The 16750-nt window shown below is 38.6% G+C and overlaps 2 protein-coding genes across 4 annotated transcripts in view; one reads left to right on the forward strand and one right to left on the reverse strand.

Annotated features, from left to right (window-relative positions):
- The window catches only part of SKP2 (S-phase kinase-associated protein 2, E3 ubiquitin protein ligase), a 25480-nt gene that overhangs the window by 4343 nt on the left and 4387 nt on the right, over nucleotides 1-16750 (forward strand). For 2 of the 3 annotated variants that reach the window (XM_017811220.1, XM_017811218.1), the window contains 8 exons: nucleotides 1166-1277; nucleotides 1554-1697; nucleotides 2284-2418; nucleotides 3725-3823; nucleotides 5315-5442; nucleotides 7028-7079; nucleotides 8466-8573; nucleotides 9690-9972. In XM_017811220.1, the coding sequence (XP_017666709.1) occupies nucleotides 1166-1277; nucleotides 1554-1697; nucleotides 2284-2418; nucleotides 3725-3823; nucleotides 5315-5442; nucleotides 7028-7079; nucleotides 8466-8573; nucleotides 9690-9903 (992 nt within the window). In that variant the 3' untranslated portion in view covers nucleotides 9904-9972. Of the gene's footprint in view, nucleotides 1-1165; nucleotides 1278-1553; nucleotides 1698-2283; nucleotides 2419-3724; nucleotides 3824-5314; nucleotides 5443-7027; nucleotides 7080-8465; nucleotides 8574-9689; nucleotides 9973-16750 lie in introns of those variants that run through there. The other variant, XM_017811221.1, reaches the window with a different exon arrangement.
- NADK2 (NAD kinase 2, mitochondrial) overlaps nucleotides 11210-16750 on the reverse strand; it is a 17915-nt gene continuing 12374 nt past the window's right edge. The window contains exon 11 of the mRNA XM_017811223.1: nucleotides 11210-15015. Coding sequence (XP_017666712.1) covers nucleotides 14877-15015 — 139 coding nt within the window. The 3' untranslated portion in view covers nucleotides 11210-14876. The remainder of the gene's footprint in view (nucleotides 15016-16750) is intronic.

The following is a 16750-nucleotide window of genomic DNA, read 5'->3' on the forward strand; positions in this document are numbered from 1 at the left end:
CCTCAGTGCCTGGCAAGGGTATGGAGCAGATCATCCTGAGTGCAGTCCCACAGCAGCTACAGGATGGAAAAGGGATCAGACCCAACCAGCAGGGGTTTAGGAAGGACAAGTCCCGTCTGACCAACCTGATCTCCTTTTATGATCCGATGACCCGCCTGGTGGATGAGGGGAAGGCTGTGGATGTGTCTACTTGGACTTCAGCAAAGCCTTTGACACCATCTCCTGTGGCATACTCCTGGAAAAGCTGCAGCCCATGGCTTGGACAGGGGCACTCTCTGCTGGGTTAGGAACTGGCTGTTGGGCCATAAAGGGACTGGCAGGGAAAAGAGCAGGAGTATAACCTGAAGACCTTGGACACTTGAAGGGGTTATAAGATGCTGGGTTCCTTTCCCTGGTGTCAAAATGTGTTTTCAGTATGAGTGAGTATGGGATGCAAAATAAATAAGCAGCTCTCTCCAGACACTAGGCTATCATATGGAAGGTGGGAACGGCCTAAGACAACCCTGTTTTTAAATAAGACTGAGTGCTGGGTCATAGGCAGCTGTAGCTGAGCTTCACCACCCAGAAATTTCTGATGTGAATTGCAACACCTTCTGGAGCCCTGTATCTACTTGTGAGAAGCTGAGATTGTACCACATCCTTTCAGATAATTCTTGAGGTGGAGATAGCATGCCTGTTTTAGGGAGCAGTTTGTAGTACCTGATTTTTTCTGTGTATCACACAAAAGCATAGCTCACCTTGAGCTCCCTTCTGGGACCCATGCATGCATAGGAAGAGTGGGCATTTCAGGAGGGAAAAAAATAAAAGAGGATCACACAAGCCTTAGAATAGAAAAGCAGTAACTAAGATGCTCTTGTTTCCCAAATGAGTATGTGAATAATGATTATTGTAATTTTTATCAGTAAAATTGTTTTTCCATGGCTTTAGTACGTATAGAGAGTTGATATTATGGGAACTTTTGCATCTGCCAGGCATGACTATGCAGAGATGGTAATAATATCTTCCTACACTGAAGAGCTGAAAGGGGGACAAATAGTGGGCTGATGTTTGTATAGCCTAGAGAGGTTGTAGAAGTGCTTTTAACAGCCAAACCAAACAAGGCATCTGATCAGCAGGCAAGAATGAACCAGCTTTAACCAGAGTGTGTTTTGCTCTTTCCCTAAAGGTGTTTCTCTGGATGCGCTTCCAGATGAATTACTTTTGGCAATCTTTGCATATTTGCCCCTAAAGGACTTGCTAAGAGTTTCAGTGATTTGCAAGAGATGGCATCGTCTTTCGTAAGTATTATTTCTCATAATTTAGTACTAAAGAAACTTTCATTTCCATGGACTGTTAAATGATATGGTTGTAACTTTGTTTATTCATGTATAATTCAGTTTATGCCATAGGTGGGTTATATGGATGTATAATCAAAAGATGCTTCACGTATTTTAACATTAATATAGTCTATTAAATAGTTTTCCCTCCTCTCAGTCTTTTTTTTGACACTGAAAACTTCCTGTGGTTGTTGTGACCCTTTTGAACTCACTAACAAGTAAAATTCTATACCTCAGGTTCGATGAATCTCTCTGGCAGACTCTTGATCTGACTGGTGGGAATCTGCTGCCAGGAGTGCTTGGACACTTGCTGCCCGCAGGTGTTACTGTATTCCGCTGCCCAAGAGCCTGTATTGGAAATCCATTGTTTAAAACAACCGAGTAAGACCTTTTCTGCATGTTCTGGATCCTGAAACCCTGTCTCAAATATTCACAGTTTTTCTGTGTAGTTTTGGTTTTAAGGTAGTAGCAACCAGTAGCAGTATTTGTGCTGTCTGTGGCCTGTGGAAGTGCTGATCAGTGGTTAGACATGTTTTGGAACAGGAGAATCTGCATTCACCTGTCAGCTATTTAAAACCAACCCAATGTGATTTTTTTAAAGCATTGAGTGTTATAAGGCACTTGCAGAACCATTTCTTGGTTCATTTCTTGTAGAACCAAGAATTGTCACCATCTCCAGCATTTTATATGGGACACGACACTCAAAAAAAATTATTTAACTGCAGCAGGGTAGACTTTCAGGTGTTATGAGGAATTGTGAATGCCTGGAATATGAGTTCTGCAGTTTTGTCTGGTAGCTTAGCAGTAGGCCCAGTGAGCTTAGTCATATACTCAATGTGCAGCTGAACACAACAGTAGAACTAGTTTGTGCAAGTTTGTATGGTTTTAGCGTGTGGGATATATTTGTGAAGCCTGTTTTAATGCAATTTTAATAACTTGACCTTTTCCTTTTTTTTTTTTTCCTTAGACTTCTCAGACTGCAGTACCTGGATTTGTCAAACTGCACAATCTCTGTTGCAGATCTCCAGAGTATTCTTTGTCTGTGTGAAAGACTGCAGAACCTCAGCTTGGAGGGACTAGTGCTTTCTGACAACATCATCAAGTGAGTGACATGTTTGGAAATATTCTGGAAATACCTTCTGTTTTGTGCCATCGTTTTGTGCAGGCTAATGAAAGAATGCAGTGGAGAGTTGTTCCTCGTGAAGTCTATTGAAATGGCCAGTTTTAAGCACCGAACAGAGCAAGCTGGCAGGCTAGATGAGCTGCCTGTTCCTACCTTCCAAGAGATGAGGTGAAGATGAAACACCCCTATAGAAAAATGTGTCTTGGTGCCATTTTTTTTCCAAAAATTCCCCAGAGTAGGAGGAGGTTGGAGAAACTGCTCCTCTCTAGGGTTTGTGTCGATTGGCTGTTCCCACATCCAAGCTGCACAGCAGAACTACTTTTATTTTCCCATTTTTGTGCTCCCAAGAGAACTGTGTGTTTGGTATACAGGTTCTCTTCTATTTTAAGGGCTCTGGGTGGCTCTACCACCAGATGCTCATTGTGCTTCTGCGCTATTGCTCACTTCTTTGTTGAACTTCACTCTGAGGTTGTGGAAAATTACAGATTCTGTCAAGCAGGTGAACTTTTTTTTTGGTTGTACTGAAAAGACACTCTTGGGTGTGCAGTCAGCCTCCTGTTCAGTCACATTAGGTGATTGTGGAGGTGCCAGGACCATAGGTCAGATGGCAGAGATTCTGGCTGTCCTGCTTTCTGATGCCTTCCTCACTCCAGAGAGGGGGAACCAGACTCAAATCAATATAGTTTGGCTTTTGATACCAGGTGAAAACTATGTGAAAACTGCATACTCATCAAGCATTAATGATGGAATTTTATTGCCTTATGTACAAATGTAGATACTGCACGTGAGTTTTTCCAGGTTTTGCCAAATGCATGTCTGCTCTAGTCTTGCAAACAAATGTGTTCGGGGATGCTATTTGGACATGTTTTGTTGTAGAATGACCTCCGTCTTGCAGAGGGATGACATCAGAAATGGGACTGTTGCTTTGTCTTTTGTTGAGGCATAGTCATTTCTGATAAGCTATGGTATGTGTTTATTGGCATACAACAGGTGGTGAAAAGAAATCTTTTCCTTGTAAACTTGGTAGTTTATAAACGTGCAGATTTGTCAGGAATGTCAACTAAATAGACAGTTATCCCTTTCAATGTTGTGCTTTGATTTAGCAAGTACAGAGTTGAGACCCTTAGTGACTCAGGTTTGTCAGTTGATTAAAGATGCAGTACTGCCTGTTTAGTGAGTCACTAGTGCCTGGGATCCTAGCTCTTAAAAATAATCGCACATCCTAGCAATGCCAGCGATGTTCCAACATTTAAATTTTATCAGACTTTTTTTTTTCCCTCCCCAGGAGCATTGCTAGGAATCCCAATTTGATAAGACTAAACCTTTGTGGGTGCTCAGGGTTCTCTGCAGAAGCCTTGGAGATGATGTTGAGCAGCTGCTCTGGGTAAGACAAAACCAGTTTTTGCTGTTCCTGCTTACTGCTGTTTCTGAGAAAAAGGATCCTTTTTATTTTTTTCCTTGGGCCTCCCAGTTATACTTGTATCTAACACCTTTTTTTTATGTGCTTGTTTCTGTTCCTAAATGCCTAACAGTTGAATATTAGCGGAATAGTCAGATAGTTTCTCTCCATCAAGCTATTTTCTTCCGTAATAGCAAAGATGCATTTTGGTAGTTTTTCCTTAATCATCCTTGTTGGTGGATAAACCCCACTTTTGTCCCTTTCATATCCTGTAAATTTGATTTTCTTAACAAAACCAGTATGCGATTCTCACAAAGTGAAAGTGTGTGTTTTGAAACTGGAAAGTGGAATCCCAGAGCTCTCTTTGCAATCAGAGTACAGTATGAATGCCAGAGAAGACTGTGCCTTTCCATGGTAGAATAATCCTTCAGTAACCTTCTAGTTCATGAAGCACTGTGTTCAGATTTACAGCTCTTCAGAGATTAAACCATCTGCTGGCAGGAAGTCATTGAACTGAGCCCCAGTGAGTCTGGGATTTATATCCCAATCTTTCTGCTGACTTCCTGTGATATGTGAGACAACGTACTTAATCTTTCCTTTTGCAAAAGCATGTTTTTTTAATCAAATTGCAAGTTAGTGGACAGCCAAAGCCTTAATCTTTCTTGTTGCTTAGTCTGGTTACTTGGATCATGAGCTCTTTAGAGGATGGCAGTCTGTGCAGTGCACAGTGAATAGCAGATGGCAAACCCGATCCTGGGAATGCTAGTGGCAATTTAACTGTTCTTTCATTTATGTAGAGATTGCCAGCTAAATGCTGTACTTGTGCATTCCTTGTGTCTTTGTCCTCTGGTTACAGCTACACCACCTGCACACAGAACAATACTTCATCCAGCCCCATGGTGATAAACTATAGGTAATCAAGCACAGAAAGAGAGTTAAGCTCACAGCATGACCAATGTTTATATAAAACTATAAAGTATTTTATGCTAATTAGGATTAATTGGTCATCTGACCAGTGCTAATGATGGATAGTGTTTTTTCCTTTCAATGTGACCATCTGTTCAGTAGTAACAGATTCAGGTCACAAACTCTGATGAAAAGACAGTGTCTCCCTGTGGCAGTCCTTGGAGAGAGACTCCACTTCCTAAGATAGTGAATCATTCCAGATGGAACTGGCTTTGGGAAGTCACTCTAACCCCTTGCCCAGATCAGGATCTAAAATTAGCACTGGCCAGGTTGATGAGGACTTTCTCTGGTTGGATCTTGAAAATATCCAAAGACAGATTCTGCTGGGTAACCTGCTCCATTAATAAGTGCTTAATCATTGTCATAGCAGAATTTCTACTCATGAATACAGGAACTTGGTAGTAGGCGTGTTACAAGTATTTCCTTTAAAAGTATCAACTGTAATAGAAAATATCAGAACTTGAACTGCATTTCATTCTTGTTAACAACTCTTTGTTCATTTGTAAATAGGCTGGAGGAGCTGAACTTGTCCTGGTGTGCCTTCACAGCCACACATGTCAAAGCAGCAGTCAGTCATGTTACTTCAGAAGTCACCCAATTAAATTTAAGTGGATACAGAGAGAATCTACAAATAGCAGGTAAATAGCAGCATGAGAAATCTTTATCCCATTGTGGGATAAAGCAGCAGGCTTTATATTTTCTTCTGGTTGGCATCCACTCTGTGTATAGAAAAATCATGTACTAACACTGATTTTATGCTCTGTATAGCATGAAGTTGTTGATGTCAGAATCTTACTCATATTTCTAGCTCAGACAAGAAGGGTGAGATGATTTTTCTTCTGAATTTAAAAAGAATCAGGTGAAAGCTCATTTCATCTTCAGTTTAAAGGTATAGCCCTTACTTCTGAAGTAAGTCCTGGAAGCCGGACTTGGTATTTCGCTGTGAGTTGGCCTTCCAGATACTGTTCCTGGAGCTTTCTTAAGGCTTCTACTGTTGTGGCTGCTGAAGGCATCTTCCAAAGGAGAAAAGTCACAGTAACTGCTTGAGTTTGAGACCAACATACAGATGCCAGTTAATCGAAAGGCAAATAATCTCAATAATCAATATTTAACTATTTGCTTGCTAATGGTTCTTGGAGGAATAGTTGTGTAAAGTTGGAGAGTAATAGAAAATGCAGATAAATCTAGATTTAGGGAGAGGGTACAACAAAACTAACAAGAGCGTAGATAAGGACTGATATTGCTTTGGTGCTAAAGAGAAATTAATTTTCTCAATGAATGAATTTGACAGTAGGGCACTAGCTAACATGTCAGTGGTGACCTCTCTTATTTCTCTTTTAACATCACACAGACCTCGATATGTCTTCTCCTTGTGAGGAAATATGCAAATCTTATCTCAATCCCAAACCCACAAACAAATATGCTACATAATCTCCTTCACATCAAGAATTTAAACCTTCTATTGATTGGACCATTAGAGACAACGTGCCAACCTCTTCTATTTGCCAAACACTGAGTGACTTTACTCTGTTTCAGTGCAATAGATATGCCATAAGACTTGAATAGCACATTAATCATCATCATTTAGGTATTGTTTTCTTTAGTTTTTGCACATGAATTCTTAAATACCAAAGCTTTCTTGCATGTTGTTTAGCACCTTGCTAATAACAGTGGCTTTTAGGTGACATCTGAGCCACAGGTGAGTCAATGCTATTTGCACACAATGAAAAGGTCTCAAGAATTTACAGTTTAAATCAGGAAAACTATAATTTTGTCATGAGGAAAGAACTTTCTGTAGGTAAAAATAAGGATGCCTAAACTTGGTGCTCTGAAAGGGTATTTGATGTGTGGAAAATTTCTGTTACTTTTTCACTACATGTAATTATTTCTGGCATCTCACCATTACTATGTCTTGGTAGATTTCACAGAAATATCACTTGAATTACTCCCTTGCTGAGTTGGTGGTGCAACTGACTTTTAGGGACACTTCATTGAACTAAATGTATCTCCTTTGCTGAGGATTAAAAGAAGTCCATGTAAGGTATCTTGATAGGCAGTCTGTATGCTGTCTTAAGCACGAATCTTTTAAACAAAAAGTTGAGCTTTAGTTGTGGAGTTCTAGTAGAGAAGAAACAAATGAACATAAATGGAAGTGAGTAGGCTGTATAAAGCGTGTTCATCTTGTTACTGAAAGGTGGACTGACTCTGTGTGACTCTTTTCAGATGTGAAAACACTGGTGGAAAGATGTCCTTTTCTTGTCCATTTAGATCTCAGGTAAGATCTGTGCAGCTAGTCCTTAAATCCTTATGGCTCAGGGGATTAGCAGTAATACATGATTGCACAGCACTGCACAACCAGAAAATACTACCTAGGCTAAAACTACAAAAGATTTGCTATCTGGCATGACCTAATCTGGAGTAGGTAACTAACTTGAAGATTTCTTTGCTATCTCATCATAAATATTTGTGCTGGTTTAAGAGTTAACCAGCAGGGGTAATGAACCCAACTCAAAGGAGAGATTATAAAATCAGAATAACAATTTATTAAAATAATAGAGTAAGTACAATCATACAAACAAACAATTGGTCTTAACCCACAAAACCCAAATGTATAACCCAGTACCTTGGGGGCATGAACAAAGTGGTGTTCCCTGGGCCCCGCTTGAGTCCAAAGTAAAGGGAGAGGGGAAAAACCTGCTGGTGGGAGAGCTGTTGCACTCTGGTCAGAAGCGGTGATTGCAGTCCAGCTGAGGTTGAGAGCGATGAGCTGCAGTCTTCCTTCTGGATCCCACGAGTGGTTGAAAAGTTCTGAAACTCCAGGTTTATATATTCTCCAGTTCAGGCAGGAATGGTCAGTTCTTCCCTCAGGGAGTTCCATAAAAGGTAAGAGCATCCTCCTATCTCACAGGCCTCTTAACACCTAGTTTATAGCCTGAGGAGTCAGGCTCTTATGGGCAGAGGGTGCAAATAGTCTATTGCCATAAAAGGTAAGAGCATCCTCCTATCTCACAGGCCTCTTAACACCTAGTTTATAGCCTGAGGAGTCAGGCTCTTATGGGCAGAGGTGCTAATAGTCTATTGACAACAGTTTCTGGGAAATGGCATGGAAGGCTATAGAATACACAGTTTTGGGTTACACCCATACCATGATGAACTCAGCTGTCCTAACTAGGACAATATTATATACCTACAGGATTTATTAACTAGCAAGTGAGGGTAGTTGATAGGTGGAATGGAGGAAAGCATTTAGATGCCTACAGTTTATGAGCCAAGCATCCTAGAGAGAGTTTAATTCTTCTCTGATATAAATTAGTTACTTGGCTACATAACAGTAAAAAGAAGGGTGTATTTTGGTTTTGACCTAGTCAATGACAGTATTTTGAAATCTCTCTTGTGAAGAACTTGTCTATTCTTGGCAGGAGTTCTGCTGCAGAGTATCTGTGTGAAGAGAAACTTCTGCTTCACTTGCCCTTCAGTGATAATCAAAATTCCTCCCCTCACAGCACGTATACACTAGAGATGGGTTGCTTCTATATTGAGCAAAACCATACTTTAGTGATAGAAGTTGATGTTTATTAAATTTCTTGGGCTGAATTTTGGAAATACCAAATTTACTGCTGCTTTATACCTCAGCCTTTATTTAATGTGCTCTTCTGTACAGTGACAGCATGATGTTAAAGCCTGAGTGCTTCCAGTATTTTCGGCAACTCATGTTCCTCCAACATCTTTGTCTTAGTCGATGTTATCAGATATCACCTGCTGCCTTGATGTAAGTAATCTCCGATAGTTTTGGTTTGCTACTCATGCAGAGGGTAAGTTAATTTAAACTTGCTTTATTTTAGGTTTAGAATTGCACGTACTGTTTTGAAAAGCTTACTGGTGTGAGGAATTGTGAATAAAACTGAGATAAAATAAGCTGCTATAGCATGGATAGCTGCTATAGCTCTAGGTCTGCTGGAGCATGTACCTTTTGAGAATCCAGACTGGAACCAAAGGTGTCTGAGATAATCTCTCAGTGATATCAGTCTGCACTCATGGAACTGGCTGCTCCATGCATGCATTAGTGGGATTCTACCAATGTTACTCATTACTGGAACTGGAGTTTCCAGTCCTGCCAGTGACCAGTATTGATGTCAGTCCTGGACTTCCGACTGTGCAGCAAGATTTGGAAAAGCTGGCAGAGTTGACAGTACCTGTTGACTAGCTAACCTCTGTATATTTTTGTGAGCACCTTTATTAGTTATTGATTGCAGCTGAAACACTTAGAGTTACTTGTTTGTGGGGGTTTTCCTGCCTTTTATTAGCATGGAAGCTTTCAATCTCAATACTTTAAGGAAGGATGTCAATCCAAAGGATGGTCAACAACAAGAAAAAAGATTGTGAGTGGAACAAGACTATTAAAAATATGCATCTGAAGAACCTTTCCTGTAGCAGCATGTGCCTGAGCCTTTTTACTTTGTCCAGTAAGATACACAGTTCATATAATGATAGGGAAAATGTAAAGCAATCAAGCCAGGGCTGGATATGTACCAAAACATTGCCACAAATTGGAAACTGATAGTACCTAGGGGCTTGTTTCCTCTGAACCATACCCTGAAACTTCATCTGGGGCAATTTCTTCCACTTGTTCTAAATTGTTAAGTCCAGGGAAATGAAAGGGGAAGAACCAGTTGGTTTTCAATCTGTGAGAGAGAGATCAGCAAAAAATAATATATTCATCCAGTTTCATGAAGTATCAGGACAGAGAACTAGTTTCAATTAAATGTGTTTAAGTAGTTACCCTCTTCTAAAAATTAGCAGAAATGGAGTTCTCTAGCTTGGGTACAGACTGAAAAAAAAGAAAAAAAATGTTTTTAGTTTCATGATTAATTTCATATTTTTCTAGAGAACTTGGTGAAATTCAAACGCTGAAGACTCTTCAGGTGTTTGGGATAGTGACTGACAGCTCCCTGCAGCTCCTAGAGGAGGCACTGCCTGCAGTGAAGATCAATCGTTCACACTTTACACCCATTGCAAGGCCAACTGTTGGCAGCAAAAAGGACCATGAGATTTGGGGAATCAAATGCAGATTGACACTGAGAAACCCTAATTTCTTATGATATGTACAGTGCACTGGATGCAATGGACACACTGTGCATTGAAGCTTCTTAAGAAACAAAGTGCTGGAGCACCTCTAATCATAGTACTGTTATTGTAAAAAGCATTCTAATTTGGTCTTACACCTTAATGATGTTTCATAGTATTTTTTAGCAGTTTGTACTTCAAGCCTTTAGAGATCTGATGATCTGTGAGCAATTGTAGAATTTTTCAGGCTTTTTTTTTTTTCTTTATACAGGGGATCTTTGAAAAACTTCCAGTTAACTCCTGGAAGAGTTAATTCCTCTTAGTTAACCTTTGCAAGCTGTTCCTTAACTCCTGGAACAGCTTGCAGAGGTGCTAGGTATCTTAATAAGGTTTATAAAGGAATTTGCAGAGCTCAGAGTGAATAAGAGATTAAACCTATTCAACTACTTAATTGAACAAAATGCACAGTAAGAGGAGAAGCTCTGAGCATAACAGAGGACTAAGTCTGAATTAATCAAACTTGAAAACAGTAACTTGGGGATGTCTACACTAAAGCAGCTAAGAGAGCTCAATACCGTACAAGTTAGGAGGCAGCATAAAGGAGCTACAGTAAAGTTTTTTACTTAGCAGGCCACAAATGATACTTTTGTCTTCAGTATTGTGCGCTGCTAGCAAAATACAGTCTGAGAAGCCCATTCAGAATTAGCAGTTGTAAAAATAGATGTTGGTTATCCATGCTGGTTTCATGTAGTAGTGCTAGGTTTTCTGATTAAATGTTACAGAACCTTAGTATAGCTTCTGTGAGTCTGATCTCAGATAAAATTTCCTCCAAAGAACAAGATCTTTCAATTGCAACTGATAATAGTGGTAAAAATATTGCAGGAGGAGGGCTCAAATGGTTCTAGATATGACCAAAAAACCAAAACATGGAACTGCAGCATAAGAATGCTGGAGGGAAGAGATGCTTTGGTGCTAGCAAGAAACATCAATTTTCTTTTGTAATAGTTTATGTTTGTAGTAGCACTTCACTTTTTGTATCTGTATCACTAACCACTGTTGTCCGGTGTGGATTTTTTTTTTTTAAAGTCATAGAAAAAGCTGAGTAACTGTCCAAAAAAATTTAAAAAAACCAAACCAAATAAAAGGATAGGGACAAGTAATGACTTTAACTGAAACTTTCATCTGCATCTATTATCAGGGTCCTTGTGCTTCAGGCTAGAATGTTCCAAAAGGTGTTCTATCCGATAAGTTCTAGGACAGAACTTGGACCCTGTGTAGGGCATAAATATGCTGTTGTTTTTCACATGAATACAGTCAGCAAGCAGGTGAATTTATTAATGGATGTTTAAGAGTACCCTACGGCATTACTGCAGGGCTGTTGCGTTAGGTACAGTTTTTCCTATTGCAGTCTGAAGAAAAGCATTCAGGTATTAATTATCTGGTGATGCAGAACACCTTACTTACTGTGGGAAGATTGTATGAGTACTAGAATTTGATATTTAATTTGACTTTCTAGAGTACAGTAAATAAAACACATTATCATGCTAATATGTTTTAAGTTGTTTTGGTTTTTATTCAGTTTAACAGTGTAAGTAACAGTTGATTCTTTAATGGGCTTGTGTCCCTTACAAAGATGTTAATGGGCAACATACCTTGTGAAAACTGGAGAAGTAAGGGAATTTGGATATTCTACTGCTTCACCATTTGCTGCCTTAGTTTTAAGCCTTAAATTACTTCAAGGAAGAAAGTAAATCTATGCAGCTTAGTGCTACCATAAATACTTCTCCCTGTGCACAATGTAACTCCATGCACCTTCTGTTGCATTTAATAAATATCTAAGAAATTGCTATGTTGTACAAAATGACTGATTAATGGGAGAATGCTTTCCCTAATTTCCCCCCAACTTTGTGTAAAGGGTTACAAAGAGGGGAATTTACCCAACCAATGTGTAAACTGGTGTTTTAGAGGACAGGGTGTTATCATGAATACATTTAGCATTTACTAGACTGTCCTTTAAAACCATGTACAGAATTGGGACAGGAGTATGGGTTTAGCTAGATGGAATAGTCCTGAACTACTTTCAACTACCAGGTTCAGTGTTGGACTATCACCCATCTGTTGGTTACGGTGGCAGCTGTAGCAGACACACAGTGGAAGTCCCTGGGGTTAAGGTGCACCACTGACCTCTTATTATTTTCTCACTCTGTGCAATTCATACCAAAAACTGCTACATAGCAGTCTCTGCATTATACCTAAAAGCATGAAGGCTTACAAACCACTAAAAGAACCTGAACAATAACAGAAGAAGCTGAGTGCATGAAACACTTTTGAAAGTCGAAATAAGGCACAGGAGAGCTTCATTTATCAATTAACCTTTTCATTTTTATTACATAATGTATAAACACCACGTGGAGAGGAGAAAAAAAAAAAAGGCAAAGATTGACAGGTCTAGTTTAGCAGAACACCATGTGGACTGGCACTAAATGAAAAGACCATGGATTTGACTCAGCAGGTAGAAGAGGTGCAAAGATCACCGCCAGTCCATGCAGATTAAATCAGTGTTAAACCAATACTCTGTCCTGTCATGGAATACTGTCTACCAGGTAAATTGTACTGTAATCCCTTGCAATAAAGGATCCTTAAAAAGTATTCTACCGTTCTTCAATAAAAAAGGTAGCTGCTTCTCATTTACTATAAATTTCTGAATCATCCTAATTAACTTAAGCATTCACCAGTAAATGCTTCAACAGAAGTGCAATTAAATTATAGACAAAACCAGTAGAGGCCACTCATGAGTAAGTCAGGCTTCCATTTCACTAAGTTAGGAATTTGTGAAAACTTACTAAGTCCTAAACAAGATCATAATTTGGATCTGTCAGGCCTGAAAACATTGTCTTTTAGTCTTGACATTCATAATAAGGAATGGCAGGGGTGTTTAAGAGGTATGCTTACTGATCAGACTAATCAGTCTCCATTAAAACATTACAGCACACAAATACCTAAATAAGCAGGGGATGACATTTCTGACATAATTTGTCTATGCAGGTGTTCAATACCTAAATCTGATCTAACAGTGGCAAAGTCCTAGGAAGTAATAAATTAGCATTAATGGCATTGGTGGGTTTGGGGGTTTAACAGAATATTGACTGGTGTACTAGGTAGAGGCACATAAACCATCCTTAACTGGTTACTGATGGAGTGACAACTAAAACGCCCTAGTTTGTGTGCACACAACCTTAGAAAGATTAGTCTTTTGCATCTTTACCTTTAGACAAGTTTTGCAGATTTTTTTTTAGACATTAAAGGCTTTATTCTGGTAGCTCCTGAACTTAGCAAGTTTTGAAAACTTATTTGGCTACTTTTTTTTCCCCTCTGGCTGTGCAATCATGATAGCCAAACAGTGTAAATAACTCACTTTGCAACACACTTAAAAGGTAAAATGTACACAGTGATAGCTTATTCAGAAATCTCCATCAGTATCACATTTTCCTAGAACTGAATGGTCAAATCAATTTCCTCTAAAGTATGTTTTCATTTTGTATTCACTCAAGTCATAGAAGAAAAAATCCTTTATCTACTTCCTCCACCTATAAAGAGCAGTTCACGTTTTGCAAGTGGCAGTAAATATACTGATTGGCCACAGTGGAGAACATTTCCATTACACCTGAGAACATCTGTTACAGAAGTCTCTCCGTTCAAAAGCAGTTTAAAGAAAACTCACTTTTGGAAGCTAATCTGTAGTAGACAGGACAAAACATACTTTTTTCAAGTCATGTAGTAGAAAAGTTCATGCTGTAGGAATATTAACTTTGTCAAATTCTGCCCTCTCTCTTCTATGCAATTATCAGCACAGATTTAAAAGGCAGTCACAGTTTACAGTTTCTCCAAAACATTATTAAAAAAGTCACTTCCTCTTCTATAATCAGAACTTTGTTTTTCTATTATCAACTTGCTTACCTAACATGAGCAGAGTACATGTAAAATTCATTTGTTGCCAGTTAAATATCAGTAGAATTCAGCACAGGATTGGAACTTTCTGAGGAAGGTAAAAACATATGGTGAGAAAACTGGAAGACATAGGTATTAACTTGTGCTCCAACTCCTAGTACACAGGATATCTCATTCTTCTTCAATTATAAGAAATTCATAACCTAATATTTCAAACTATTTAACTTAATAAGGCCAAATATCTTTCTTAATGATAGCCACCTACATGCACTAGTGTGACTGAACACCTGTTTGCCAGTTAATCCACTCAGTGAAGGAATCTATCTTACTTCAACATGATTTCTATAATTTGTAAATTCCCATTGAAGGGCTTAAGAAAACCTCTGGATTTCAAGTCCCTCTCTAGCCAGACAGAAAAAGTAAAAGCTACCTCATTCAAGATGTACTAAACCAGACTTTTACTTTTGATGTAAGCCTACAAAGTAGAAAAAATACTGGAAGAACAAAAAAAAAAAATTGCCACAAATTGTATGAAACTACAAAGTTGTACAATTTTTGAAAAGCATACAAAAGGTTTGTGTTTCCATTTCTATTACATCAACATCATGGTTTACCAAAACCTATATATCCTTGCATCAAATTGCTAGATCGACAGTCAACTTTTCTACAAAAGTGTATGTATGAAGGTACTTAGTTTCAGTCCCAGACTGTTACTAAAAAACTGTACATCTGAATATTTAATGCTACTGACTTAATACTTGAACCCAACTACCTGTGTTTAAAAGGCTGTTCTTTCATGTTTGCCTTACAGGTTAAAATGTCAATTTTCACTGAAGTTAGAGGTAACACTTCAGATACATTTCTTTTACACCAGATGCAAAAACAGCTTAAATATCAGGCTAATGTTTCCCCAACCCAAAGGAATGAAAAGCATTTCAAGCTTCCTCTAAATGCTCTTGCATCTGAAAAAGCCAACATCCAGTATAATGCAGCATTGTGATATCCCCATGGTTTCCCTCTATGGATCCATAAATGTTTCAGCAGAAGACACGAGGGTCCTTCATTCTTCCAGCAGAACAGTGCACAGTGCATCCTGTGTGTCAATCAGTATCGACGCTATCGCCCCATCATTAAACTCAAAAGATGTTCCTCCATCCACAACCATACAGGCATCCCAACAGCGGGAACGGACACAGACTCTGCAAAAACCCAACAACTCAGTTTTCACAAAACAGCTCAAACATTTAAGTATTTCACAGAAGCACTCAACAATAAGACTGGTTTTTGGCCCTTCTTTTGCATGGGCCAGTAAATGCTTAATCACATACTTAGAGAACCATTTAGCACGGTACCAAGCACTAGAACCACCCCCAGTTATCTCTGCTTTGTGTGGATGTAGCAAAGAGTCCAGGGAGAACTGAAAGACTTGTTCAAATAATTGCTCCCAGAGTCTGAGAACAGCCTATAACTTAATATTTGGTGTTGAAAGCTGCAGTTTAGGTATATTTTTTTTAAAAAAAGCTACTGATTATCCCATTTAATCATCATCTACTTTAATCTTCACAGAAAAGTTTTCAATTAATTTTGATTCTAACGCATTGTCTTCATGTTAAGTGAAACATACAGTTTCAACTAGCAATGCTTGATAGTCAATTAATATAGTCTATTTTGTTACATGAATCATTCAGAGAAAAGGGAAAGTAATTTCAAAGACAAAAGGTGAAGGTCAGAATGCTTGTCAGACAACTTCATGAATAGGTATTGCAGCATACTGCTGTCAATAGTAGTCTGACTACACTACCTTAAAGCTAAGAAATTTAAATCTAAGCTTATAAAATTTAAGGCCTCTCTCTTAGAACCAGACAAGATAGAATAAAGCTACTAACCACCTTTGTCATCACTTACCTTTAAAGGAAAATTAACCATTGAAATTTATCCCTTCATACAGAGAACAAGAACACTATTAAATAATGAGTTCTTGGTCTGTACAATGTTCTGATATCCAAAGTTTAATCAACAATTATGCAGTGACTTAGATTTTTAGGAAGACACATCTTCCAGAAATATGAATAACTTTATGACTTGGTCATACAATGTTGTTGTAACACTGGCTCAAAAAGAGAAGAATTTGGATCCCCATCGGGTCAGAGTTCCTTTAGACATTTGTTTTGATAATAAAAGGTTGAATTAATATTTAATTAATACTGAAATACTGTATTGCTTTCAATTGTTTATGTTATTGTTTATATGTTCAGTTATTCTGAACATATAACTAACAGTTGTACATTTTTGTATTTAATTGTGGCAAGCTCCACAAAAATCATAGAATCTTTAGATTGGCAAAGACATGCAAAATTACTGAGGCCAAGCATTAAACTAACACTACCAAGCCCACCACTAAAAATATGGCCCTAAGTGTTTTTTAAATAATTCCAGGGATGATGATCCCCTTCCAGGGAAGATGATTCCACTACTTCACTGGGCAGCTACTTCACTGTACTAATTTCCAGTGCTTGACATCCCTTTCTATGAAGAAAATTTTCCTAATATTCAATCTAAACCTCCACTGGCACAAGTGCCCTAAGTTAAAATGATTAATTACCAAATAATTCAGTTTGGAAGGGCAGCCTTCTACTCAAAGCAGGCTTTACTTCAAAGACAGGTTAGGTTGCTTAGGGCCTTGCCCAGTCAAGTTTTGAGTTTCTCCAGGGACAGTGATAGCACAACTTCTGGACAACCCGTTCTATCACCTGACTATTCGCTCTGTGAAAATTTTTTCTTCTTTTTTTTATGAGAATCTTACATCCTATAAAATCATGACTGTTGCCTCACATTCTGCTCTGAAACGAGTTTAACTCAGTCTCCTCTGTAACCATCCTCTGGCAGCTGAAGACAGCAACTGGCTCCTCCTGGCTCAGTCTTGCCTCCTCCAGG

Source organism: Lepidothrix coronata, unplaced genomic scaffold (genome assembly GCF_001604755.1).
Source record: "Lepidothrix coronata isolate B3197 unplaced genomic scaffold, Lepidothrix_coronata-1.0 Scaffold31, whole genome shotgun sequence".
Lineage (NCBI taxonomy): Eukaryota > Metazoa > Chordata > Aves > Passeriformes > Pipridae > Lepidothrix > Lepidothrix coronata.